At 41.7% G+C, this 26155-nt stretch overlaps 1 protein-coding gene and 1 long non-coding RNA gene across 3 annotated transcripts in view; both read left to right on the plus strand.

The window, feature by feature from the left end:
- Positions 1-903: 903 nt before the first annotated feature.
- On the plus strand, positions 904-3804 carry LOC116960008. The gene is made up of 3 exons (XR_004406134.2): positions 904-981; positions 1512-1622; positions 3711-3804. It is a non-coding gene; the product is annotated as an uncharacterized LOC116960008 (long non-coding RNA).
- A 6860-nt stretch (positions 3805-10664) lies between these two features.
- Positions 10665-26155, plus strand: part of NINJ2 (ninjurin 2) — a 47782-nt gene continuing 32291 nt past the window's right edge. Inside the window, exon 1 of one of the 2 annotated variants that reach the window (XM_009962355.3) lies at positions 10665-10827. In XM_009962355.3, coding sequence (XP_009960657.2) covers positions 10795-10827 — 33 coding nt within the window. In that variant the 5' untranslated portion in view covers positions 10665-10794. Of the gene's footprint in view, positions 10828-12605; positions 13023-26155 lie in introns of those variants that run through there. The other variant, XM_032986309.2, reaches the window with a different exon arrangement.

A 26155-nucleotide genomic window follows, 5' to 3' on the forward strand; every position in this document is an offset into this window, starting at 1 on the left:
CATTACCTTCAGTGTCTTTCAATCAAGACCTTAAAACTTCTGGAGCACAGGTATTTGGTCATCTGTCACTAAGATCCATGTCACAGAACCATACCCTAGTAGACTTTTTTAAACATGAACATAGGTATGATGTCTCTTATGCCTCGAGCAACCCCTTCAGATCCCAGATGGAATACACTGGGTAAGACAACAGAAAGTGAAGTATTTTTAAAGCCACAGAGATGATTTTTTTTTTTTAATGTTTGACACCTTTTACTTATGCAATAGAAAATCATTTTTAAATGTACTTTCTTTTGTAACAATGAAAAATTGAGTATGAAAAGAAGAGAAAGGATGGCTCACTGTAAACCTTCAGTTCATGTTGTTAGATTCTCAACACTCCTGGCCTTCTCACTTTACCCATCATCCAGAACCCACATATGCCCCTGTGAAGGAGTGACTGACTTTATGCTGTATCCTCTGTCCAAAGATCTCTAGCACCTAATCAAATCCACCACCTGATTATTTACTGTATACACAAAGAGCATTTTGCTCACTATTGCAATTCAGTCACCTTTGGGATGAAAGATAGTGTTTTAGGCAGAGAACATGTATTACCTGAGGGATCTAAGCATAAAGTACGAAATATCATCTTCTTAATAAAACTAAGAGGGAATTTTAGATAAGAATGAATTAACTACCCATCAAGGGTGTTATCTGAATAAGAGATATTTACAAAGAAAGTGATACAGGATTTTAACTGACACAATTTTTTAAGTTCCTGGTTTTACTTCTGAGCTGAAAGCCACCACCATATGAAACTCTCTGCCTCCTAAATAACATATTGGAGATTGGCTCAGAGGAAAGTACCGCCAACACTGTTTTCTAATATTTTTTAGGAGAAGAGGGACTAACCCTGTCTGTATTTTCAATACTTCGTAAGAAGAATTTGTGCCTGGAGAAACAGATGTAATAAGTGACCATACTGATGTAATCCCACTGGTAGGTGTCTGTCACAAGGCTGGTATCAAGGGTAGCACCTTTCCCCCCTCTTTTCTATCTTGACAGACCCCTGCTTCATGGCTCAACCAGGACAGACACGCTGTCACTTGGAAATACCAATACTTTTATTCATGCACATGCAGGGAAGGGTTGGATCTTGCTCCCATTGCTTGATTTCATTGTGATTTTAGTGGGTGCAGCAGAAAATGGATACTCAATGGAGTACATTCTGGCATCATTTGTATCAGTGTTAATTTGAGGTAAATTTCTGATATCAAGTGATCAACTCCAAATATACTGTGGTATAGATGAAAACAAAAGATGACTCTAAAGAAATGAATTTACTGTTACTGCCTGCATGATTATCAATGCTTTAAGAAGTGTTTCAAAGCATTTAGCATCCCAAAAGACTAATTTAGCAACAGCTCACACTTATAATCTGAAAGTTAATTTCTGATAGGATACACAATAGAATGCTGTTGATGCTCTCTCGTTGATTTTTTCCGTTCATTCATTTCCCTTACCTGCAGCCTGGCCTTCAGTGGCAGTAGTGAATGAATAACTTCAAGATGGGAGAAAACAATTCCCCGCGATTTCCATAATCAGTGAAGATGCCTCAGACCTTTTAAAGAGATGACTTTGTGAGTAGCTCACTATAGCCTGGCCATAGTAGCCAGGTCTCTGGTTCAAGCACAAAATAACGCAGGTGATCACACACATCCTTGGCTTCTCTGTTCACACAGGGCTTGGCTGTGCAGGTTGAGGAGCAGATGGGTCATTTAGTCACATTACTCATTCAACTACAGCTCAGCACTTTGTTTAATGCTTTGCTGTTTAAGATTGGAGTGGCCAGCACCCTGCAGATTTGAACCTGTTCTTCCTCCCACATCAAAGGAATCTGGATACTGGGGCAGATTTGGATCTCCCACCAGTTTTAACTGGTATAAGCTATGTGATAACTGGTATGAAATATGTGTAATAACTGTTACTTAAGATCTCCAAGCACTGAATTAGCCTGTAGTGAAAGAGCAACTGTGCCCATAATACTTTGAAACCAGTAAGTAATATAGCAATTGAAATATTATAAAAGTGATTAGAAACCCAGAATTTGTACAAAATCTATGGTCAATGTTGTATATTAATCACCAGACATCATACAAACTAATACTGAGCATAGTGTAATGATCCTGTTAAGGAGCTACTGTAACAAAAGTCTTTATACTAGGAAGGATTTTTAACTTCATTTCCCAATGGTAATCAGAAACACTCCTGTAGAAATAAATGCAGTTATACTGGTGCAAAAGCCCAGAATTCAGACTATGGGGCAAAAGAAGATCATATGTTGTTTAGTGAATCCTCACAATGTATTTTTTTTTTTGCCGTATTCCCTCATCTCACAAGCACATCTGGTGTTTTAGGAACATTGTATTCAACGGTGGTAAAAGGACACTAGGGCCAAGAATAACAAATGAAAAATGAAAACACTGGGGCCTAATGCTGATCTCATATGGGTGTAAATCAGAGGAATTCCAGCAAAGTCTTTGGAACCACACCAGTGAAATACTTGTGTCTGATTCAGAATGAAAACTGTAGAAACCAGTGATTTTCCTCCAGTAAGACTATCAGGCCTGAAATTCTCCCATTCCACTGTGAAATTTTACTGCAAAACATGTTTAAAAGAGCATCTTACCAATATCACAAATGCTGCGGAAGTGGCAAAGCTAAAGCAAAAATGCTTCTGTAGCTCTTGTGTCTGTATCACATAATGTAAATTACCTATCAAACCAGATTAAGCACAAGTTGCTGATTTGCAGTCTGCAGCACAAAAAAGGAGTTTGACAGCAAATAGTTATATATTTTGCACATAGTTACTGTGTTAGTAAATGGTTGCTCTTAAAACCTTTAAAGACAGAGAAAGTCTTTCCACTGACTGCAGGGTGGACTGTCCTCAGTAACATGACTTTCTGAATAATATACATTATTGCACTTTGTCTTTCTGGTCTTGACCTGAGGCATTGCCATAACCACAGCACTTGTAATGCTTGGCAATTTAACTAAATAGACTGTCTTTAAAATGTAAACAAATCTCAGCTGCTTGTTGATAAAGCTGTTTGAAGACACCAGACATTAAGAACTCTTAGTCCCCTTTTGCTGTAGGGAGATCCTAGCAGGGAGGAACAATGTAGCCATAAATGTCTGTACCAAAACCATTTTTGAGCCTGAAAATTCTGTTTTGCCTTGGAACACCACAGCAAGAAAGCGAAAGTACGTTCAAGACACAGATCCAATAACTGCATTAAATTTCCTAATCCCACCTTCCACCATAAAAATCAATTATTTTGTCTTGTTGCTCTATGCTTCTCAGAGCTAAATCGCATCAGATTAGAACTATCATAAAAACATGGATCTTCCTCTTTCTGGAGACATGATGCCAAGACAGCAGTAAATTTTGTATGATGTCAGGTGCTGCTGTTTTAATTTCATCCCATCGTACTTGTATTTTTACCTCCTTAAATAACTTCCTTCCTCCCACCCTCCTGTTTCAAATATTGGTGGAATCTCCCCCTCCCCTGCTGTGTCCTTTCAGGGCTGCTGTAAAGCTAACTGTAGGCAAGAGGACTTTCTGTGGGCTTAAAGGGGTTTTGTAGGAGGTATTGACTCTAGCTATCCTTCACATGCTTTGCTTTTAAAACACTTCTTTGCAAATTATGTCTTTCACTGTCTTCTAGTCATTGCTGCTTGAGTTGTCTGCAGTTCGTCGATACTTGGGGACGGAGCCCACTGAGAATGATGGTCCAGGTCCTGCCAAAATCCCTCCCTATTTTTCTCCACTGTCCTTTAGGTAAGGATGCCCTTTTATGTCCACTTTGCCAGAAGTCAGTATGCTGCTTGCTTTGTAAATGGAGGAATAATCTATTCAGGCTTGCCCCTTGTTTGACTTTGTATTCAATGAACATCAAGCCAAACAGAAGCTAGAATGCCTGACCTTAAAGACTGAAGTTCAGTGAGAAACACTAAGATCTTGAGTCAAAGGGTTTCATATTACTGACTCCAGTGTCTTTCATTGATTAGACTTTACAGCTGATAGTGGGTTTCAAGGTTTATTTGGAAACTGTCAGGAGGGCAGAGATGGGGGAAGGGAGAGAGTAAGCAAGGCTGAGGGTTTCTTTTATATTTATTGTGTGGCATTAAGATGGGAATAAACAAAGGTGGCAGAAGGGAATGCCATTAACATACCATTTCCAGATCTACCCTTTGGCTTATCGTTGGGTCAGTTCTCTGCAGCAGTAGGTGCAGAGATGGAAGTGAACACTGGAAGGAGGGAGGATACAGAAGAGGGAATTTGGGAGTAGTTCATTGTAGAGGATTTGTTCCTGCAAAATGTATTCAACTCCAGCTGAACCAAATGGGAGTCAATACTATGAATTAGTCCGTATGAGTAACCCACAATTGTGTACGAGCTTCAAAACAGTCCTTGGGAAATACAGGTGAAATGCCACATAGGGAACTTTGCAGCATTTGTTCACAGCATGCAAAATGTGCCCATGGCAAGACCTGCTGCCAGGGTGAGATTCAGGAAAGACTCAGTTCAAGCAGAGAGAAAGAGAGGAACACCAGGAAAAGTACCAATGCAGAAAGGGGCAAGAAAGCGAGATCCTTATTTTGTCCAGTTCCCAAGGGCCAGATTCAGAGGAGACTTCTGGTGTAAAAGCAAAGGAACATGCAAGAGGGAGTCTTAATTAGATGAGCTTTCCAAGCTTCACCCTAGAAAATGTCTTTCAAAGCTGCCAGGCACAGCAAGGCTGGGAAACACTGCTGAGGCCAAAGTCAGATATGAACCAAGGCCGTAAGTACTGAAGTCAGTAGAAATGTCCAGAAGAAAATTTAGATAGCAGCAAGTTTTAGATTCAGAAGTATCAGGAATATGTTTTGGTAATCACTGGAGGACTCAGAAAAAAAGAATGTATTATGACTCTCTAAAAGACCATGCAGTGTTAACAACAATCATGTAATGGGGGGTGTGCCTGTGTGTGTGTGGGCATGCACGTGCATGCCTCCTGACCCACTGGTGTTGAAAAAGCTTCAAGTATCAGTCTGTCTGGAACTAATGAGACAAAAAGAGCATGAAGCAACCTGTAATTTCTGTAGGCTGTGGCTGAGGTCTTAAAGAGAGGGGGTGTATACTGGAATGCACATAACCCTTTTCTAACCTCTCGCTCCTTCCCGTGTAGAAGATAAGGACTGACATCGGAGTTATTTGTCCACTTGAGCTCTCAGGGAGCTCAAGGAAGTTCCAGTCAGGCTGTAGTCTGATTGAACTCCCTGTTTCTTGATCAGTATCTTCTCCTGCCAGGCCTGTGGCTAATTAACGTTCTTAATCTACCTTTCTAGTGCAGATGTTTGACTAAGAAAGACAAAATACAACAGCCTAGCACCTGGGAAAGAGTGTTCAGGCTTCAGAAACTATTCACCAAATGGGGCATGGTTTCATCGCTCCAAATCCTTCCTTTGAGAACCAAAGCAAGTCTGGGCTGCTACAATTTCTGGGAATTATCAGTAGGAAGTTTCATGAGCTTTAGCTGGTGCTCAGGAGGTGACCTTGCACTCCCTGCAGCCTGATCCACCTTTATTCTCACTCTGACTGTGACTTACCATGACATTTCAAAAAGTTGAAGAGTGCTAGAAGAATCTTTCTTGTCTAGCGTCTGTCCTGGCCTTGTGTTAAGTAGTGGTTTTCTCTTAAGGACAAGCAGAAAACTTGCACTTAGTCAGACCCCACAAAAATTACAGTCTATGCTCCAGACTCCCATTATCAATCCAAATACACAGAAGATTATTTCTCACACTTGCACCTCTATGACTATTTTCACCTGTGCTATTGCAGACTGCCAACAATTCAAAACTCTCCAATAATTCAACAGAAAAGAGTTCAGAGAGCAACAAAAGCACTCAAGGATCTATGAAATATAACCTATGAGGAAACTGCAAAGGAATTTTTGTTTTCTTAAGTATGGAGAATAGAAGACTGAACAGAGAGATGATAACAGTCCTCAAAAATGTAAACGACTGCAGCAAAGAGGAAGGAAATAATCTCTTCTCTCCCACGTGGAAAGGATAAGAATAACAGGCTAAAATTGCAGCAGGGACATTTTTTTATTAGATATTAGCAAAACCATTTCTAGCTGTTAGGATGGTGTTTCTGAAGCTCTGGAATAGGCTGCCTTGGAAATCTCCACATCCAGAACACTTCCGAAGCAGGCTGGAGCACTGTCTGTGCTAACAGAACAGGTACCACTGGCCCCCTGTGCTCTTGGAGCAGAAGGAATTGGTGACTCCTTATAATCCTTTCTAGCCTTGCTTTTATATAATTTAATGATTCATTTGATAAGTACATGTTCATTTATCAACCCCTGAGAGAATTTTAGAAGTATTACTTGCATCTTTGTGTTGTCTCCAGAGCCTTCCTGAAGATTATTACTCTTCCAAACACTAGGCTATGCTCTGTGGTTCTCCCCTATAAAAGGTGATGCCAGTGCTGCCAGCCAGGAGCTATAACCCTACTGTTAATTGAAAGACAATGGGACTAAAGCTCCTAAAGAAATTACAAAGAAATATGCCTTTGGCTATCTAGTCGCTTGCCTTCACTTTTGCAGCAGCATGCACTATAGCATTGCCGAGTTTTGCTCTTCAAAAATAACCACTAGTGAAACACAGAAAACAGGACCTGGGACAAGAATGGTTAGAAGGGTCAGTCCCTGGCTGTCACAGGCAGCAGTATCAAGTAATCCTTTTGGTAAACTCAGCAAACTGCATCTCCAGGGCAGTTCAGTTGCGTGTCATAGAATCACAGAAATGTTTAAGTCGAAAGGGACCTTAAAGATCACCTTGTTTCAATCCCCTTGCCATGGTGGGTGTTGTAGCATTGTCCTTGATACTGTCACTGGCTGGCTTCTGCAGAACATCAGCACTCAGGCAGCCAAGAGCCTTCCTCTAATTTCTAACCTAGCATTTTTTCTTGGCTAGTTTATTAATTAGTTCTTGTGCTAATGCTGCATTTCCATCTCCCTCGAGTTTTCCAGTTTAGTGGATTTGTAGTGGGCGTCAGTATGCCTCTTGGTTTTTCATTCTGTAAGGCTAGACAAGTCAAGCTCTTTTCATATCCTCTCAGAGAATCAGGTGAATGCACCCATAGTAGATCAGTAACACACTTCTTTCCTGATATGAAGAGGTGGCCCAAAATTACAGGGTGAAGAAAGGGTGTCTCAAAACCAAAACCAAACCGCTTTTGTAACACAAAATAGAGGCCTGAGGAGGGTTAAGAAGTGAAGTTGACCTGTTATTTGCTCTGTTAGAAGTATAGTTGTCCTGCAGAAACTCTTGTGGTCTTGGTTATGGCTGTCTCTTGAGTATTACAACAAATCTGAGAATGGTGGGGAAGAGCGATTCTTGCATCGGTCTTCACAGAGCATGGCCTACTTTCTGCTGCCAGCAGTCTCTGCTGGCTAGTGCCGAAGCCCAGGAATTGCAGCTCTTCTTCCCATGTCCCCTTTGCAGAGGCCAGCCCCACTGGTGGCACCAGCACTGCAACGCTGTGGTTACACATTCAGCAGCAATGCTGCTTGAACCGGCTTGTCCCCACCCTTCTCCACTCCCAGCTGCTTTTTCCATTTCCCGCCGGGCGCCCTCCCTACTGCCAGCATAAGTGTTTGTGCAGTTATGTGCAGAACCAGGTCAGAGATCTGATCCCAGCCAAAAAAATAGCCTGCATCTTTTTTTTTTTTTTTTTTTTTTTTTTTTTCCAGCTGGAAGAAGTTCTTCTGTCTGGTTTCTTGGGTGGCTGCACAAGCACTTTGGCTGGCATAATGAAGGGAAGAGGACGGGGGTGGAAATAAGCAACTCTGCCATGCGTGCTCCTCCCGAGTGTATGTGGCTGATCCACAGAGCCTCCCCTCCACTCTCAGCTAGCGTGGGCTGATCTTGCAAGGAAAATCACATGCTTGTTCTTTGTCATGCCCCAGATGCTCCCCACCCTCCTTTCAAGGAACGCTGCTCTTTCCCCATCCATCTCTAGTGTGCATTACCAGAAAGACTCTCTAATCAATCAACATCCATTAGAACAGCCAGGTTTTGGAGGTCTCCCACTTGTCTTGTGTTATGAAAAAAGACTGCAAGACAGTTCAGGGGCTGGTAAGTCTAAAACTGGTGAGTGCTGCCACTCATGACACACAACCCTTTTAGAAGCTGGGCTGCATTTTCTATGCCTTAATCTTTGGACCATTAGAATGGTGTATGCTTGCATCATAATTAACAGTTACTAGGAATATAGTTTGAAAAATGTAGTTCTTGCAATTGCATTTAATAACAAGTAAATCTTAGTTATAACCGGGTTCACTGAGGTACTTCTTTCTTGGGCAGCTATTACAAATCAAGCTAAAATAAACCCGCTCCCCTCTCATGTTTTTTTGGCTCTTAGCTTTGGTATTAAGAACATAGACCAATAATTTCCAAGAGAAATTATATTATTTTAAGTTTTCTCATTCTAATGTGTTTGACTCCAGACACTTCAGGGGAGGCTGATATAGCCATTACTACTTATACACTTTGCAGAAAGACTTTCATGTTATCCAGGGAGAGGACACTGGGAACCTGGTTTAACTGAAGTGTCTACATGGACACAAGGGTTACTGTAAGCTTTGACTGATTTCTGTAGGTGTTCTGTGGACATAGTGCAAGATCATTACTCTTTGCAGTACCTCTCTGGAGAGTGTGTAAAAATAAAAAAAAAAATCCCCTATCATAGCATTTAGATACACTAACAAAAAATAGTTTAAAAAAGGCACATTGTTATGTAGGCAGTCTTGTCTGAAACGTGTACACTAGTGATATTTGTTTGTCTACTAAATAAAATGATAGCTACTTTATTCCTGTCTGACCACTAGAAGATATTTTGGATTTGTTTTTATACTTATGGCACATATAGGAACTCAAAAAACTTTAGCCAGACTTCACGGGTCATTTGCTGGCAGCCTGTTCACAAAGGACCTGCACAACATGAAGTCCTTTTAACTCCCAGGAGTGCCTCAACAAACACAGTGGACACCCACCCAGCGTAAATTATCTATTAATAAACCATATTTATTTTTAAACTGATCAACTATGGAGTATTTTATAGACTACACTAAGAAAAATAAACTAAGACAGGTAACTATCTATATTAACATCTGTGCAGTAGTATACTTACAGGGAGCTTTTAGTTAACATACAGATTCCCATCAGGCGAGCAAGTCAACAGCAGCAGCAAATGGCTGCATTTTGGATTAAAAGCTCCTTACATTAAAAAAAAAAAAAAAAAAATAGCAAAAGCCAACAGGTGCTGAAGAGTAGCGATGGGCAGCTTCTTTCCCTCACCTCCATTTTCACCTAAGATTCAAACAATCACTGCAGTGATAACGAGACACAGGAATCTCAATTTTCATTCAAAAGTAGGAACCATGAGGGTGGTTTTTGATTGTAGAATCAGCCTCATGGTTCTGGATGGGCTTTCAGCCTTAGGCCGAACCCTAAGGATGAAATAAGCTGTATCCTTGCTCTGCTTTCCTGCGTGGCATTAGCCGAGTCCCTAAATGCATCACACTGTTTATACATCTATACATATCTTATAAATCTATAAGTAAAAAAAAAAAAAAAAAAAAAAGCTGTTTGAGAGGAATGCAGAGAGGCTAAATTCATCAGCACTTTGAAATGAACTTGCAGCACTAAGCACTGGTATTTTCATTGCAAAATGGGGCCTTTTGCTGGGAAGCATCAATGCAACAGGATCGTCTACTGACAGACTTGTCAGCACTTTTAGTCAGGCTGGAGTACTAGAACATGCATTTGGCTACACTCTTTAAACAGAATACATTACTTACCATAAATTTTCTATGCTACTGTAACTACAGAAATTGTTCTTCAAAAGCCAAATACACCTACCTGATCTGCAGGTAGGACAGAGTAGCAGAGGTTCTCTAAAATCTAGAGAATCACGCTGATTTTTCTGCCTGAGGATTCCACCTAATATTAACAACGTATTTTTCTACACTGTGACTTGATTCTGGCTGCATACATTTCCATTCCGGTGTCATTCATAGTTGCTTTTAACTTAAGCAAAAAGCAGGATTTAATTTCAGCTAAGACCAGACGTATCAAATTCAACTAAAAAAAACAAAAAAAGTGTTGTGGAGGGGAAAGGAAGGGCATTTTGCCTGGGGAGAAAAATGAGAAGAAGGGACTATTAAAGAGAGTAATGTGCAAACTTTAGCTGAGATGTAACAGTATCTTCGCAGCAGTAGCAGCAGCAGCGAGCAGGCACGGCTTTCTGGATCTATTTCCTTCAACCGTTCGTTTTTCAGCCGTACACTCTGCTGAGCTCTGGGGAGAGGGGGAGAGAGCGGGATCGCCGCTGCGGCCGCACAGCCCATGCCAGGAACCTCTTGGTACACTGGCTGCATCGCCGCGCCCCAGCCCAAGTGAGCTCATGAGCCTCAGCTGGACTCGGAGAGGTAGCACGGACACGTAATGAACACGAGTGTCACGGAAAGTCTAAGAGGGACGCTTGTTCCACGGACTGCCCGGACAATGAAGAATTGGCGTGCCACCCCCTCTCTCGCCCCCCCCAGCTGATGCCAAGGCGGGCGGCCGGCCGCTGGCAGATGAATAGCAGGTCTGTTCCAGCAGCTGCGCGTCCCGGTCCAGCGAAGAGAGAGTCTCCAGGAGAGCAGAGTGCCCTGCGTCGTGTGCCGTCTGCCGAGGAGGAGACCTGGGGGCAAAAGGATGGCTTCAGAAGGGGAGAGCATCCACCTTCCAGTGAGTCCATCTCGGGGAGATAATCGTGGGAGGGGAGATCCCCAGTTTGGGGGAAGTATCCACCGCTCCTATCACTTGCTCCTCAGCTTTGGCAGCCAATTTCCCTTGAAAATCCAGTGCTGCTTTTTCCCTCTCTTCTCAGTTGAAGAAAAGCTAGCGGCAGGATCTTTGCCCTTTTCTTCCAGGAGCCATTATGAGCCTTTTTCCAAAAGAGTGAGGGTAAGAAGAGGGGTATTGCTAAAAAGAGCTGCTTTTGGGGGGAAGGAGGGGCAGAAGTTAGCCTTCAGCTCTCAGAAAGAGGCAGCACATACTTTATAAGCTGCAAAAATCTGAGCCGTTCCTCATCTCACAAAGCCTTTCTCTGTTTGCCAGAAAGTGCTCCCAATCTGGAGAAGAGAAAAAGAAATAAATACAGCAAATGCTGAGGGAGTGCAGAGGCCAGGGTTTCCTACATAGGGTTTATAGAGAAACAAAACTTCTTGGTAAAGCTCTTTCAGTTCTCTGTGTTTCTATTCTGTTTATTTGTGTTTTTTAAGAAGGGTGTTTCTTGTGCTCAGCATGTGTTCTAGAAAAGGGCAACTACCCAAGGGTTTAGAAAAGGAAACTATTAGAAATTAAATGGAATCAAAAGCCCAGATCACAAACACCCATCAGACTTCAGAAGTTCAAGTCCAGGTCTGTGCTTCAGGCAACTCTGGAGAAGGGAAGAATATGAAGAATTGCCCAGGGCACAGCTTCCAGCCCTGAGCAGGTTGGCAGCAGGGTCCAAATTTTGCAGCTGATTTTTCTGTCTGTAATGGTCTTAACCACCCTTAGATTTAAAAGTGGGGAAGTATAACTGGGCTCTCAATCTTTATTTGTTCAGCCCATGTCAAATAAACTAAAATGGAAACATTTGTGCTCTTGGAAATAATCAGGACAATTATCTTGAACTAGGAGGAGGGACTGAGACTCCCCAATCCTGCAGAATGTATCTCCACTGAGATACAAGGTGCAGAGTAGTTTTTGAAGACCTGGGAACAGTTATGCTCAGATAAGAGACATGATAACTGAGGAAGATACACATATAGCTGTGACACTTGCTGAAAATGTACTCTATTTAAGACTGAGGAAGAGAGAGGTTAGGCTTTCCCAGAACTAGATAATAAGGGAAAAGTATAGAAAGCCAGGAACCAGGATCAAAGGACAAAGAGGACAAGAAATTTATGCCAAATAAAAAGTCAAATGAACTCTTTGCATATTAAATCATTCCACCCAATGGAAAGTTTCAGGTCTATCATGGATTTGAAGCCCAAGTTTCATAGATGAAAAAAATCAGCTTCACCAATTAAAATGTTCATAAACTTCTGAAAAGTCTGGGGTTTGGATTTTTCTTTTTCAACCTATCTTGAGCTTAAGTGAAGAGCCAAAAGTGATCCTCAGCATCTTCAGCCTTTACAATACTCAAATAAATAAGCCCAGAAGGTCAAAGCTTCCCTGAGTTACAAAACAGAAAAGAGCATACCTGTCTTCTAGAGCAGGAAGGTGTGGAGTGTTTCTATCCACCTCTACACAGGTTGCCACAAGAAAAGTCATGCTACTGAGATTTTCTCTGTGACACCTTACAGGGATTTCATGAAGCCACCAGGCAGTACAAAATATAGGTGAATGCACATAGATTTCTGCATGCCTATGACCAGGAAATATACAGTGCTAGCAGAGGAGGGAAAGAGTGTTACATACAATGACATAGTGTGATGGATGCACTCAACCCCTTAACCAAACAAGCGGTAGTTTGGTTCAGGCTCCAAAGGAGGTAAAGACGTAAGCCAGAAACGAGCCAAGAAATCCTCTAGTTTCAATCTGTTCCCTGAAAACCCACGAAGGAACAAAGTGACACAGTGAGCATCGATGCATATGAGCTTGGAACACCAATCACACGCTTAACACATGAATTGGTGGCTTTTCCAAGACTCATTTATCAAGGAACAAAGAAAGTCGTGGGTACAAGGAGTCTCATGCATACCTTTCCCGTCACGTGTAATTTGACTACCAGCAACCACTTTATTCCATAAACATGACAGCCCAAGTGAGACTTCTTTGAGTTCTCCCGGCTAAGCAGCCTGGCTGCATGGCCACGATCTCCCCTTGAGCTGGGACACCTCTCAAGATTGCTCCTCAAGGCAGAGAGACCTTTTACCAACAGCAGATCTTTGGTAAGCAACCGATATCGCGCATAACCTTGTAATATAGTAACTTTGATTTGTGCCTTGGTAGCTTTGATTTTGTCTTGGTAACTTTGATTTGTGCGTTTGATTTGTGCCTTGGTAGCTTTGATTTTGTCTTGGTAACTTTGATTTGTGCCTTTGATTTGTGCCTTGGTAGCTTTGATTTTGTCTTGGTAACTTTGATTTGTGCCTTTGATTTGTGCCTTGGTAGCTTTGATTTTGTCTTGGTAACTTTGATTTGTGCCTTGGTAGTTTTGAATCATTGTTCGAATGATTGTGCTGTACAGTAATAGAGTGAAACATGCCATCAAACTTTGTTCAGTCGCACTTTCACAACATCATATTAAAACCACTTTCGCTAACAGCTTTGAAAGTGATTCTTTAAGGGATCTAAATCACCCAATTGCAACAAATTGGCCTAGTTGGCAGGATTCTAAATCAGGATTCGTGACACATAGCTGAGACAAGCAGAGGGTCCTGGCAATGGCGTGAATTGACAAGTGCGAGGTGAGAGGAGGAGTGATCAGTGGCAGAGAAAAAAAAAAAAAGTCTTTCAGTTGAAAGTACATTTAAAAGCCTCTTTTAAGTCCCTGCTCTGAGCACTGAATGCAGAGCAGGTGTCTTCTTGGAAGTTTCCAGCTGTGGGTTTATGAAGAGCTTGTGGAAATGTGCACTGCTTGCTCTGGGGTGGTAACACATGACTTGCTCCTCCTCAAAGAGCTCCTGGATGGAGTAGCAGGAAAAATCATGAAAGTTAACTATGATACAATACAGAAATAGGAAATTTTAGTTATAAGGAGATGGTCCTGTGCCTGAAGAAGTTGTACAGTACCTACTAGCATTTCTTATACAACATTTACATGGCCAGGCTAGACAGGTAACGGTAGAATGAAAGCACTGTGAGCCTCTGGCCTAGCATAGGAGAGAGCTAGAACAGGCAATCAAGATTTAAGAAGGCTCTAAGGAAAACTGATCAGCCTCCAACTTTTTTGCTTATCCTAAAGCATGAGAACAGGAGCTTACTCAGCAAAACTGAAAGTCTCCATAATGGGAGACTCTCCCTCACCCAGCGTGTCATCAGCCTGTGGAATTTGCCATCTCCTGGAGCAGGTTAGAAGGTCAAATATCGGAGCAAGCATTGAGAAGAGTTCAGGAGGTCCAGTAACAATATTTACAGTTATGCAAGCTAAAAAAGGTACTTTCAAATACCATAAGCCAATAGCAGGATAAAAATAAATACACTTTTCAGTTCCCTACAGGCAATGGCACAGTTGCTGACCAGACTGCAAGTGGTATCTTGCATTAGAGAAGTTATACACTGACTGTCCATAAGGGAGATCTAAGACTGCTTTTTAACAGCAAGAAGTATCTCCCATTGATCCATTTTCTCCCTCAAAAAAATTCTCTTGTTCTATGTGTTTCAAAGGAGTCTGTTTTCCAGAATTGACTTCTAGGAAGACCAACAAAACCTCAAACTATACACAGAGGGATGTTAAAAGGAAACGGTGCAGAAATTAAAAAAAGAACCACCAGGCTGTAGAGCAACCTCATCAGATCTATGCCAGCCAGCCGAGTCTAAGACAAAAGATAAAACTTGAATTAAAAATATTAATTTACCTATTAAAAGATAAAACTTTATCATTAATTTGAATGACGCATTTTTCTTCCCAGACCTCTCTATTTGTGGCTTCCAAATGAAACTTATACCTTCTCCTATTAAGCATCTGCCATTGATGAGAAACCAGGCAGGGAGACCAGCAACCTGATGAAATATAACAAGAGTACATCCTGATATAGATGAGATCAGAAAAACACATCTGGAATAGAAACAAATAAAACAACACCACAAGATCCCATCACCAATTTCTTGTTACTTCAGGAAACAAAGGTTTATAAATTACAATAGGAGTATGGTTTTGATAGTCACACTCTGGCTGATTTATCTGCCCTTCTTTATGCTATTATTCTCCCTGACTCTCGCCTTCAACCCTTCCATAGAGATTTGCAGGGGGGAGAGAGGAGGAGGGAGCCATACAGGACTGTTCTTTTCAGCAGCAAAAGACCCATTAAATCTGTTTAGCCATGTACCTCAGCTGCTGCAGTTCACGATCTGGCATCTTAACACAACCCTGTTTCATCGGTGATTTAAGCTAATGTACCAGACTTTGAATGGGAGCGACTGAGACAACATCCGTTCCACCACTCCCACCACAGCAGCAGTAACCAGGGGAAGGTCTGTGGACAGCTGAAATCAGTAACACTCACACATTATTTGCCATGGCTAAGTCTGTCAGAGCCCGAGACAAATATTGCAGAAAGGAGCAAAGACTGGAGCTGATACTAAATGGCTCCAGAGTTTTATTAGGTTTGTATTTTTATATTTTCTCATTCACGAATGGGTGTTATGTTCTGTATAAATGGGTGTTTAAGGGATGTGCGCTGGATTAATGTCATCCATATTCATATTGCAAAAGAGGCTATATATTGTATGTTGCGTCTTTCTTTTTATAGCTTCCTACCCTTTGGATAGAAAAATGTACAATCCTCTGGGACAAGAAGCAGAAATAATACCTCACCATTTAGGGAATCATTCATACATCAAAAGTAAAAAGAGTAAGCAGATAAAATAATCATAGTAGAAAACAGACCCTACACTGAAATTTTTTGGCAGATGCTATTTGGTGAATACTTTGAATGCAAAACACATCTGCAGAAATGAAGACAGGTTTACAAGCAACTTGCAAGGAAAAAAAAGACTTTAAATAATTGGATAGTTTACTTCTAGTGCTCAGTTTTTGATCTACAGCAGGAGGATTTTAGACAGGCAGATAAAGAGCTAGCTATAGGCATGACAGTGCAAACTTTTCCAAAATGCCCCCAAAACAAATGGAAAGTCCCACCTACCACTGTAAATCCCATCTCCTACATCCCACTTTCAGTCTAGGCCTGATGAGGGGACGCAGGGAGCGTGTTAACGGCTGAGTTTTTTGGGGTTTAATGTTTTTTTTGTGGCTTTAACGTATGCCTCGAGGCTGCGATGTGCTTACTTTTTGGCTTGGGCACGTATTTGCCTGCTTCTGCAGCAACAGCCAGCTTGTGCTTTCTACCGCCGTAGGGCCTTTACTCTCCTTCAGCGATTTCCTGGAACGGTGGCAGTCTGATATCACCAACCGAGCAGTGTCTCTGCCCCAGTGGGCTTCTGGAGCATTATCTGGGTTCTGTAATATGGGCCTGGATAATGACAGTCTGCACTGAGAGAGAGAAAGAGCCTTTCAGAAAGGAAATCTCAAATGCTTCAGAAAGAGCCATTCCCGTGACATCGCTCTATGGTGTGTGCAACTCAGCCACCAAGAGTTTGAGGAACTTATCTCACCTTGTTTTTAGCCTGGCCTGCTCGCAGCACCTGCCCATCAGCTGCCAGCGGGACCCCGTTCCCCTCGTTCCACCATCTCCTCTTCAGCCCCAACCCTTAGGGGCAGCATTTCTCACCACGTACCTGTTTCACACATCAAGGTACAGATGCATCTCACCCACACTCGCACCTTGCAGATTTGAGCGCTCAGGGAGTGGGTTTTATTTAGTGAGTAATCATAAACCCGGTTATGGTAGTAGCAACACACAGTTCTCCTGGCTGGCTAATGGCAAAACCACACACTGAGACATCTTTGTGAGTGGGAGTCCTGTGCAACATGAAGTACCTGCTAAACCATGGCTTTTGTCAAAAAGTTGCCTCCCTTGGCTTCATTCCAGCCCAGACCTGAGAGCTGAACCATGCACTTGCTTCTCTGTTCGCCCTCAGCTGACAAACAGGTACAGCATCTCCATTCATTTAGCCACTAAAAATGGAAGCCTTCAGCCCAAATTACCATTTCTCAGCCCTTCCTGAAAAATATATTTTAATTTGTTATGCTTCTATTCTGAGAACAAAAAATGGGCGATGCCGTGTGCATCCAACAACCACACACAGAAGTGTGAGCTTCTCCGTGTGTGAAAGGGTGCACGGGCGTTTTCACTGCCATTTTCCCATCCCTGGCTTGTGAGTCAAATGTTTATAAAACTCTCTTAGAGAAAAGGCAATCCAAGAATATTGTAATCTAGACTGCCCCAGGTATGTAAACACATAACAGAGACATCTGAATCGGACACCGTCATGATGGAAGAGCCCATGTGCAGATGCTGCAAAATTCACATCGCCAGTTATCATACACCTTGACACACTCCTTTGAACCAGGCAAGTTATAATTCCTTGTCAAATTACATGAATCAGATGTGTGACTCTATAATTACAGCTGTGAAAACCATTATACTCAGGATCTTAGAACTTTCTATCCAAAATAACCCTTGGGGAAGAAATTTCTCATGAAGCTGCTTAGGTCAAGGTTCAGTGAGTGCTGGAAATTCTGGGGGAATCCTGTCAGCAGGTTTAGAGAAATGAGAACAAGAAAATGAGATGATGTATTAGTTTGTGGATTGTTTGGGCTCTTTTTCTGTTTTTCTTTAGGTTTTTATTTTTTTCAAATATTTATGTGTATTTACAGGAATTTTCTCTTTGTACTGACGCAACTCCAAATGATATTTTGGAGGACTGAAAAAAAGACCCAAATTCACCACAGACCTTAGTTATTGAGAAAAATAACTGCTCCTACCAATCTAACAAGAGCTAAAAGGCAACCAATCATTCCTCCGTAGCCTATGTTTTACTGAAGAAATGTTTCTGCAGAAAATAACAACACAGCAATACTTTGTACTCTCACAGGACTTGTGTGAGAACCAAGTTCTGCTGTCCCTAATTCTCCAAGAATTTTGTAAATATCAGTGAATTTAATTTCACAATCCCCATATGGAGCAAGATGTGCTTTCCTGTCTATTAGGTCAAGACAGAGACAATTAAATGACCACTAATGCACCCAAGGACATACAAGTAGAAAGTGATAGAAGCAGGAAGGAAAGACTGAGCACATCTGTTTGGATGGGTGGATGGCCATGCAGCAGCAGTGTGTTCTGTGGTTTCATTTCTACTTCTCGCTGGCTAAATTCCTAATCTCCATTTTTGTTTTTTTAAATAAATTGTTAAATATTGTTTTATTTAGTCATCAGAGACCACTCTGTTACTTCAGACAGTGTAAAGAAGAACAATAATTGATGTTGTCAATAAGAGAAAAAATGAAATTCCTTCCCTGCTGAATTTAACTTCAATGTCACTTCGAAACAAATTTCGACCCACTTTCAAAAGTTCAGGCACACAGCTGTGTTTGTACCTCTTCCTTGGTGGTGCTACAGTCATGCTTAACCTTGTTGGTGTAGGAAGCAAACACCAAAGCTGAAGTGAAACGAACTAAATTATATTAAACATAAATTCTGACTCAGAATGACCATACGGGTTCTTGGTGCAACTATTCTACTTCAGGCTTGCACCTTTTTTTAGCTGATTCAAGATGAAATGTTCCTGCATGTCCCTGTGTGATTTCAGGCTGTGGCCACACATTTTTTGCTGACGAGAGCTGAAGTGCTGAAGGGAGGAGGTTCATCCTCGTCACCACCATCAATTATTATTGCTCTCTCAATGCAACTGCTCAAAGTAATCACTCTATCAAGACTGTCCGGGCCAGGAAACTTCCATTACTTAGTGTCTAAACTAACCCAGATGATTGTGAAAGAACTTGTTTAGGGAATATGCAGTTATGTCTTCTAAGGAAGAATTAAGTCCCTTGTCTTCACAAGTCTGGACAGAGACAGAAATATCAGCTCCTTTAGATAGGCCTTCATCCATCTTATTGCAGCGGGATAATTGTTTGCATTCTTGGATATTTCTTGGCTGGTCATGTTAGCTGAAGATCTAATTCTTCTGGGAAGATCAGAAGACGATACGATGAAGTATACAATCTGGGTTATTCTTCACTTGGACATAAAGAATAAGGAAACCAGACACAAACAAAAATACAATAAAAAGTATTCCTGCATCACATAAGCACACGGGGTTTTTTTATCTATTACCCATGGTGATACCCTGATTGGCTGGTCACACTGATCAGAGAGACATCCAGAAAAGGATTAATATGCTACAAGAAAATATAATATGCTGCTGTTTTCCTCTCTTTTAACAGAAACAGATTTGAACTCCATCTTCATGTGCTAGATTCTTGGGAGCTGATTCTGGACCAATTCCTTAGCCAGCCCCCATTTTTGGCATGTAGCTGTGAAGAAGTTGCCGAAGGGAGTTGTGTCAAAGGTCTTTTACTTTGCTCTTAAAGGCTTCACGTACAGTCTGAAGGAATCTGAAGCGCTCACGAAATGTGGTTTCCCCTCTGGTGTTGGCTGTTCAGCAGGCTCAGCAGTTCAACCATTTAAAACCATTGTGAGTGGATTTAGCACTTGTGAAATAATGCTGGCCTATTCAGATCCAGAGAGGGATGGGCAAAGTCCACCAGCACAATAAAAGCCCCTCTTTCCTCCTTCTCAGATGAGGAGCCAGGGTGCAACAGAGTTTGAGGGAAAAACTACTCATATCCAGGTGCAGCTACACAGATCTTGGAGGAAAGAAATATGGGCCTACAAAAAAAAACAAAAAAAAACAAAAAAAAAAAGCGCTAAAACACACTCAGAGGAGGCAATATCTTTAGCATCCCAGGAAAAGAAAACAAAACAAAACAAACACATCCTAAAACAACTAGGTAAGTATAGGAAGCAAATCATGAAGGAGAAACAACAAAAAGAAAGAGGAGTGCAGCCCCAGAAGAGAGCTCCAGTGGGGTGTGGTCCACAAAATGATGGATTATGAATGCTAGTAAGCCAAATGGGGGGAACAGATACAGAGAACTGAGTCCTGAAGGTATCTGTCTCCAGAAACCAGAGAAGATGGAGCTCTCCACTTCATCCTAGCCTGAGCTACTAAGTATAGCAAGAGGTGTGTTTCAAGTCTGAGCTGATCTAATGCTCAATTATTCTGCTGAGACCATGAAAAAAAGAGATAACTAAAGCCATCTCTGATGTGGACAGTGTTGCAGACACGCTGTAGATCTGTATCTTTATGCAGAGATCTGAGCTCAGGACCAGGCTCAGACAGGCAACTCGAGCAGATGACAACAGGTCTTGGTGGCTACTAATTAGGTTAGTTTTTGGTTAGCGATGTTGAGGTGAGTAGCCCTCTGATTCATATCCAACCCCCGCTGTGCTTTCTTCAGCCACGAGCCTCCAGGTATCACCCTGAGTTACCGAACTGGGTCAGTCTTACGGTGTTCACTTTTTTGGGCCGTGGCTAAACGGCAGTTCTCTTACAGATGCCCAGGTTGGGGAACGGGCTCAGGGTTCGGATGCAGGCCAGCGTGGTGGTGAACTCAGGTGTTTACAGCCAGGGTGGGGCAGGGTGGTTTTAAAGTTCTTCCTCTTGCCTCACTCGCACAGCGTACAAACAGGGACATTAACTCTCCCGTGGGACCAACTGACTCAGATGCTTGGCCAGCTGCAGGGAAAGGTGTCCCCATAACAACCGACAGCAAAGAATAGCTAAAAAAATAAAAAGATGCATCTCTCTGTGGCTGCAAATGATAACAATACATTCCTCTCTATTCTGATCCAAAAGTAATTTTTTTCTTCCTTTGTTCCCCTCCCTGTTTTTTCCTATCTGACGAGAACTTGTTTCTCGGATAGGAGCTCAGTCTGTCTGTTATTGGTGTGCCTAACACAATTTTTATATTCCTCCCATTTTTTAATTTTACATATTATCAAATGACTTATGAAAAGTAAAGTTCAGCCAACTAAACCTCAAAGGAGTTATGCAAGAGCAAGTACCACTGAGCTTTACCATGAGCCCTGTACAATTAACCATGTATGTCCATGGACTTGATAAATCTGTTATGAAGTATTTTGTATATAGTGTATTGTGGGTATATACCCACTCCAGATCCAGCTGGAGCAGTCTGAAAGGATACTATTCCCAGTGGCTATCCTTCAATCAGAAGACACTGTCTCTAGCACTATTCTTGACCTCTCTGAGAAATAAGGGACAGTAGCTAGCTCCTCCAGCTATATCAGCCATTTCCATATGCATGATACATTTGTACCCTGTACATGACAAAGTACGCATTCATTTGTTATCATCTGCTCAGTGGGCGTCAGCATAAGGCTGACTCAGCAGAAATGAGAGCAACACTTGTGGGAAGTTTGTCTTAGGACCAGCAAAATACACAAGCTAAGAGAAGGCTGTGATTTACTGATCACAATCTTTGAATAGAAAGATCTATGTCCTTTGAAGGCCCTCTTCTCCTCCTGGTGCATTGTGAAGGGCAGGTAGGACTCTGTGACTCCTCCTGGCTGTGCTATAGATAATATCCTGTGGGCCCAAAACTGTGGGAATATTATATCTGTTACCAAGCAGCATTCAGTCTGCCTTTTGCCCAAGGCACCTGTATTACGTACACAATCAACACTAACATGTTGATACCTGTGAGCAGAGGGAAAATCACATTCTGTACTCAAATGCTGCAGGAGATGAGGTGTTAGGAGGATGTATGAAATTAAGGTGGGAAGGGCATGTAAGGAAAGACTTCGCAGCTACATTCAAATGTAATAGGTATAGATGAGTGAAGGCCTTCAAGATGGAAGATTGAAGAGACATCCTTTGAGGCAGTATTTCTTCAGAAGGTATATTACAAGGTAAAATGTCTTCAAAAGGCCAAATGAAAACCAGACAATTTGGTGCCAGGGTCAAGAACTGAGGAGAACAATTGTAATGATTTTACTAAATATTTATCTTCCTGTCAGGCAGGTATAAATACGGATTAAGAGTCACTGGTCATGATAATCATATTAATAGGTGGAAAGAAACTTCTTTTGCCCATCTTCTCTGGTCATGTCAGCAGCAGCATCAAACAGAGTATCAGGATTCCCAAACAGGTTATGAGAATTTGTTAATAAGAAAAGAGGGGCAGACTGGTACTTGGTTTGGGGTTTTTTTCAGAAAAAAAAGGACTGCAGTGAGTGCACAGGCACCACAAAACCCCTTCACAGGGCTACTGCACAACATATTGACAAGAAGGCTGCTCCAACAATGAGCTCTGCTGGGGGAGGCAGAAACCAGAAAAAGAAGAGTATGATCAAAAGTGAATAAACTATAGGAGTAAACTCCTCCATCACTTTGTACTAGGTATGTGTAAATGTTTCAATGCACAATTAAAACTGGGAGATAATATGAGCCCCTTCTCTGAGCCCACGCCAGTTAATGACCATCACAACCACCATGGCACTCCAAACACAGGCATCCAGTGCCTAGTCTGCTCCACATGGTCTGGGGTCTTTATTTCTTCCTTCTCCCTAGCCCTTCCATTCCTCCTCAAACATTCAGGAGTTCATTTGGACACAGCTTTTTGGCTACCCCTTTATAAGAACACAGCTGCATACAAAACACATATCGAGTTAACCCCACTTGAAATCCAGGGCATCTGTTCTGCATCAGTGGTTCCCCCTTCTTTTGTCCCTTGTCCATCCTGAACTGAAAAACTACAGGATAAACACCAGATACAGCGACAAAGGAATCATAAGAAACTTCAGTTCCTGCAAAATTTTGTTTCAGTGGCTGAATGTGAATGTGTTTTAGAAGAAGACAATATTTGCAGAATTTGGGCATTCAATTGTCAGAGAAATGGTTATACTGCTTTAATCTCCTCCCATTCCTATTCTGGCCCAGAGGCATTTGCTTCCCCAATAGTCTCCTAGGAAGGCCTCATTTGCTACACCCCTTCCCAAAGGTCTCTCAAAGCCACGTCTACCCAGGAGATCTCTGAAAAACACAATTGTCACTAAGGGGATTTGGGCCTCCCGTTAATTTCTGCCATGCTGTACTATAGCTCCTCATTATAAACTTAGCTCTTAAAGGTTCTTTGTCTCTCCAGGGTTGAAAGTTGCTGACTGAATGTCTGGGTCCAATTTTCCACCAGTCTTCCTTTAACTGGCCATTCTCATCTATGCAAAGTGTTTGCATAATGCTACAAGATCATTCACATCAATCTTATTTAACATTTTGAACCTGTTTTGCAAAGGGGTTAATGAGAAAACAAAACATAACCTGAATAATAAGTCACCAGAAAAAAAATACTGGCCGAATCTTTTAATATAGAGCCTGGACAGCAGTTCTTTTCACAGAGGGAAGACAACTGACATTTTTTCTAATCTGAGAATGTAATTCCCAGGGACAGTGTATGAGAAAACAGCAGTAATCTACAGAACACCCAGGAACAGTTGTTGAAAGATTCCCAGGGTGTTACTTTTGGCAGGACATCAGGTTCCAATAAAACCCACTGAAAACACTAGACTAACAACAATAATAATAATATTTTACACAGATGAAGTGTCTTTCATCTAAGGGTCACAAAAGACTTCGGCAAATGGTGGACGAGCTCCTTGAGGAGGGGTAAATGAAATTGATATTCCATAGATGTAGCCACTGATTCACTGATTTAGAAAATACATTGTTGTGTACAGAGTGTTAGAGGGTACAGAAAGAAAAGAGTTAACATGTGTAGGCAAGCTTGGGAGCATTCTTTGTAGTGAACTTGCATAGACATAGTAACCTATTTTTTAATGTTTTCAGTAAATCAGCTGCTGACATTCCACATACACAATTTGAGCACCTGCACACAAATCAGGTAACCAAAGATTACATTGTGCAAATACGCAAAGTACTAGGTGAGTTCATGCACAGCTACTTGACTCTAACATGAAATTCTATATACTATGTTTGCAATTCCTGCTTGGCACACTCTTGTGCGTTTTCTGAGTCCAGTCCAGGACTTTAAAAATATATAGAACAATATATCAGTAGCTGAAAAGTTAGGGACTAGAAACAAGAGACTAGTGTAGGCCACTTGTGAACCGCTAGACGTTTTGGATCCAGACCCACATTTTGTACTGAGAGCCTATCTCTGCGAGGGAACCATTCCACGGTGTGGCTACCTTTCACAAAACCCAAGGTGCTGCAACACTCTGGGCCCCATACGAATCTCAGCCTATACTCATATACCATAGTGTGATGATGTTGCTGATGGTGTTATAGTGGCAAAACTTGCAGTGGAAATACAGCTTCTACTGCATCATTAACAGCTTTTATGGCTTAATCGGATTGCTTATGACTTTTAGGCACAAGTATACCATCAAATATTACCTAAGTGACCTTAAGAGGACAACATATATTGAGATAAATGGTTCCTTTCCTTGAGGTCTCTCAGGGTATATTTCACATAAGGAGATCACATCTTGCTCTCTCTAGCCATTTCCAGAGTCAACAACACCCTTATTTCCCAGCCCAGCACTCTCAGACAGCAAAAGCTGTTGAGAAGTCATTGTCTTTGCCCCGAACACACAGACACATGAAATTCCTACTCACTGTTTACATGAAGGAAATTATGTGAAACAAGTCATGTTTCCTCTGTGTCATAAGGGTAACAACAATAGCAACGAGGATATTGTCATGACACCCCCAGTCTAAGGCAATGACTAACAACCAGAAAGATTAGCTATCAGGATGATCTAACAGCCTGATGTTCCCAAAAGGGGGAGGTCCTGCTCCTCTTCAGCCTATGACCCTTTTCTCCCTCCTTATCTCCTGTTCCCAGAGACACATCCCACCTTGCCCTTGTGCTGGCATTTGCCAAACCCTTCTCACAAACAATTCATCTCATTAAAGCTGGAGAAAATGGTCTAATTTCTTTTTTCTTTTTTTTTTTTTTTTTTCAATTTAGCCTGGCTTAATGAGCTGAATTGGCTCAGAACAGGATCTTATGAAAGCAAGAGTGCAAGAGAGCACAAGACTCATAGTAGGAGCATTTGCTCTGGACTCTTAGATCACCATAGCTACAAGATGTAACCTTCAGAGTTACACAGAAGATAACTCTCTTGCTGGTAGTTTCACTTTTTCATATAGATGACCATAGCTACTCTCTGAGATAATTTGGTCAAGTCTGGAAGGGGATTAGCAGAATAACTGGTGTAATTTGTATTCGGCTACAGCTGCAGAGGAGAGAGTAACTCTGGCCTCTTAGAGCTGCACTAAACAATACCACAGAAGAATGAAGAGGGGCAATTAGAACTGATGACACACAACTGGAATAGCTTTTATGGGTTGAACATACCGTGATGGCAAAGCATCACAGCCAGTAAGAGCTGCATAATGCTTTACTCACTATCAGATATACCCACATATCTTCCCTGTGGCTTGAAACAGCATCTATCACTAGGCTAAAATATACAGAAGCACACTAAGCATCATGAGTCACTGAAGAATTCAAGTCCATTTTCCCTGTCCAGTTTTGCTTGTCCTGGACCTGGAGGGCACCTTGTCAGAATCCTTCAATACCACCCCCACTGGAATGTCTTTGCCTCCCCACAAATGCATGTGCATTTGTTCCGTTCAGCACTCATTTTTTTGCACAGAGATGACAGATGTGTAGCTGCTATCATTGGAGACAGGTTAAAAGTTTACAAATTGGTCTTAGCAGCTGCATTTGGAAGCTAAGTTCTGAGAAAGTGAACTGTTCTCATTTTTCCAGATTTTGAACAACCCCATAGTTATGGTCAGAGATTAGAGAGATTTTTGTGGTGTTAAAAGAATGGTTTGGAATTTCTTGTCCAGCCATCTGCCCTCAAAACTTAGCAGATGACTCACTAACACGCACCTCCATTTGTTACTGAGCTAAAACTTTTATCTCCTCAGCTTCTTGTAAAGTTCCACTCTGTATCTTTTCAGAAGCAGAGGCTGTTCTAATACGGAAGAACAAACGACGTGGGAAGTGCAACTTAGAATTCAAGTTTTAAAAAGCTCTCGTGTTAAATTCCAGCTGAGCTAATATGCACGTATGCACAGAGGCATTTGCACGCATAAATCACAACTTGCTTACATCTGGCACACACAGAGAGCACACTGCTTGGCACACTGTTTAAATGTGCTTCAACTACTGGACTGCATTCAGGTCTGCAGATAATTTTGAAAAAGTTTCTTTGTAGTCGGGAGACACAGAACCTTACTAAGTATTTTACTGATATTCTTATGTATCAAAGATGCTCACTGTTGCCTGCCATTTCCTGATGAAGCTTCTGCAGCCTTGCATCCACAGGATGATCAAAATAGGTGC

Source organism: Tyto alba, unplaced genomic scaffold, assembly GCF_018691265.1.
Source record: "Tyto alba isolate M040663 unplaced genomic scaffold, T.alba_DEE_v4.0 Super-Scaffold_21, whole genome shotgun sequence".
In the NCBI taxonomy this organism is placed as follows: domain Eukaryota; kingdom Metazoa; phylum Chordata; class Aves; order Strigiformes; family Tytonidae; genus Tyto; species Tyto alba.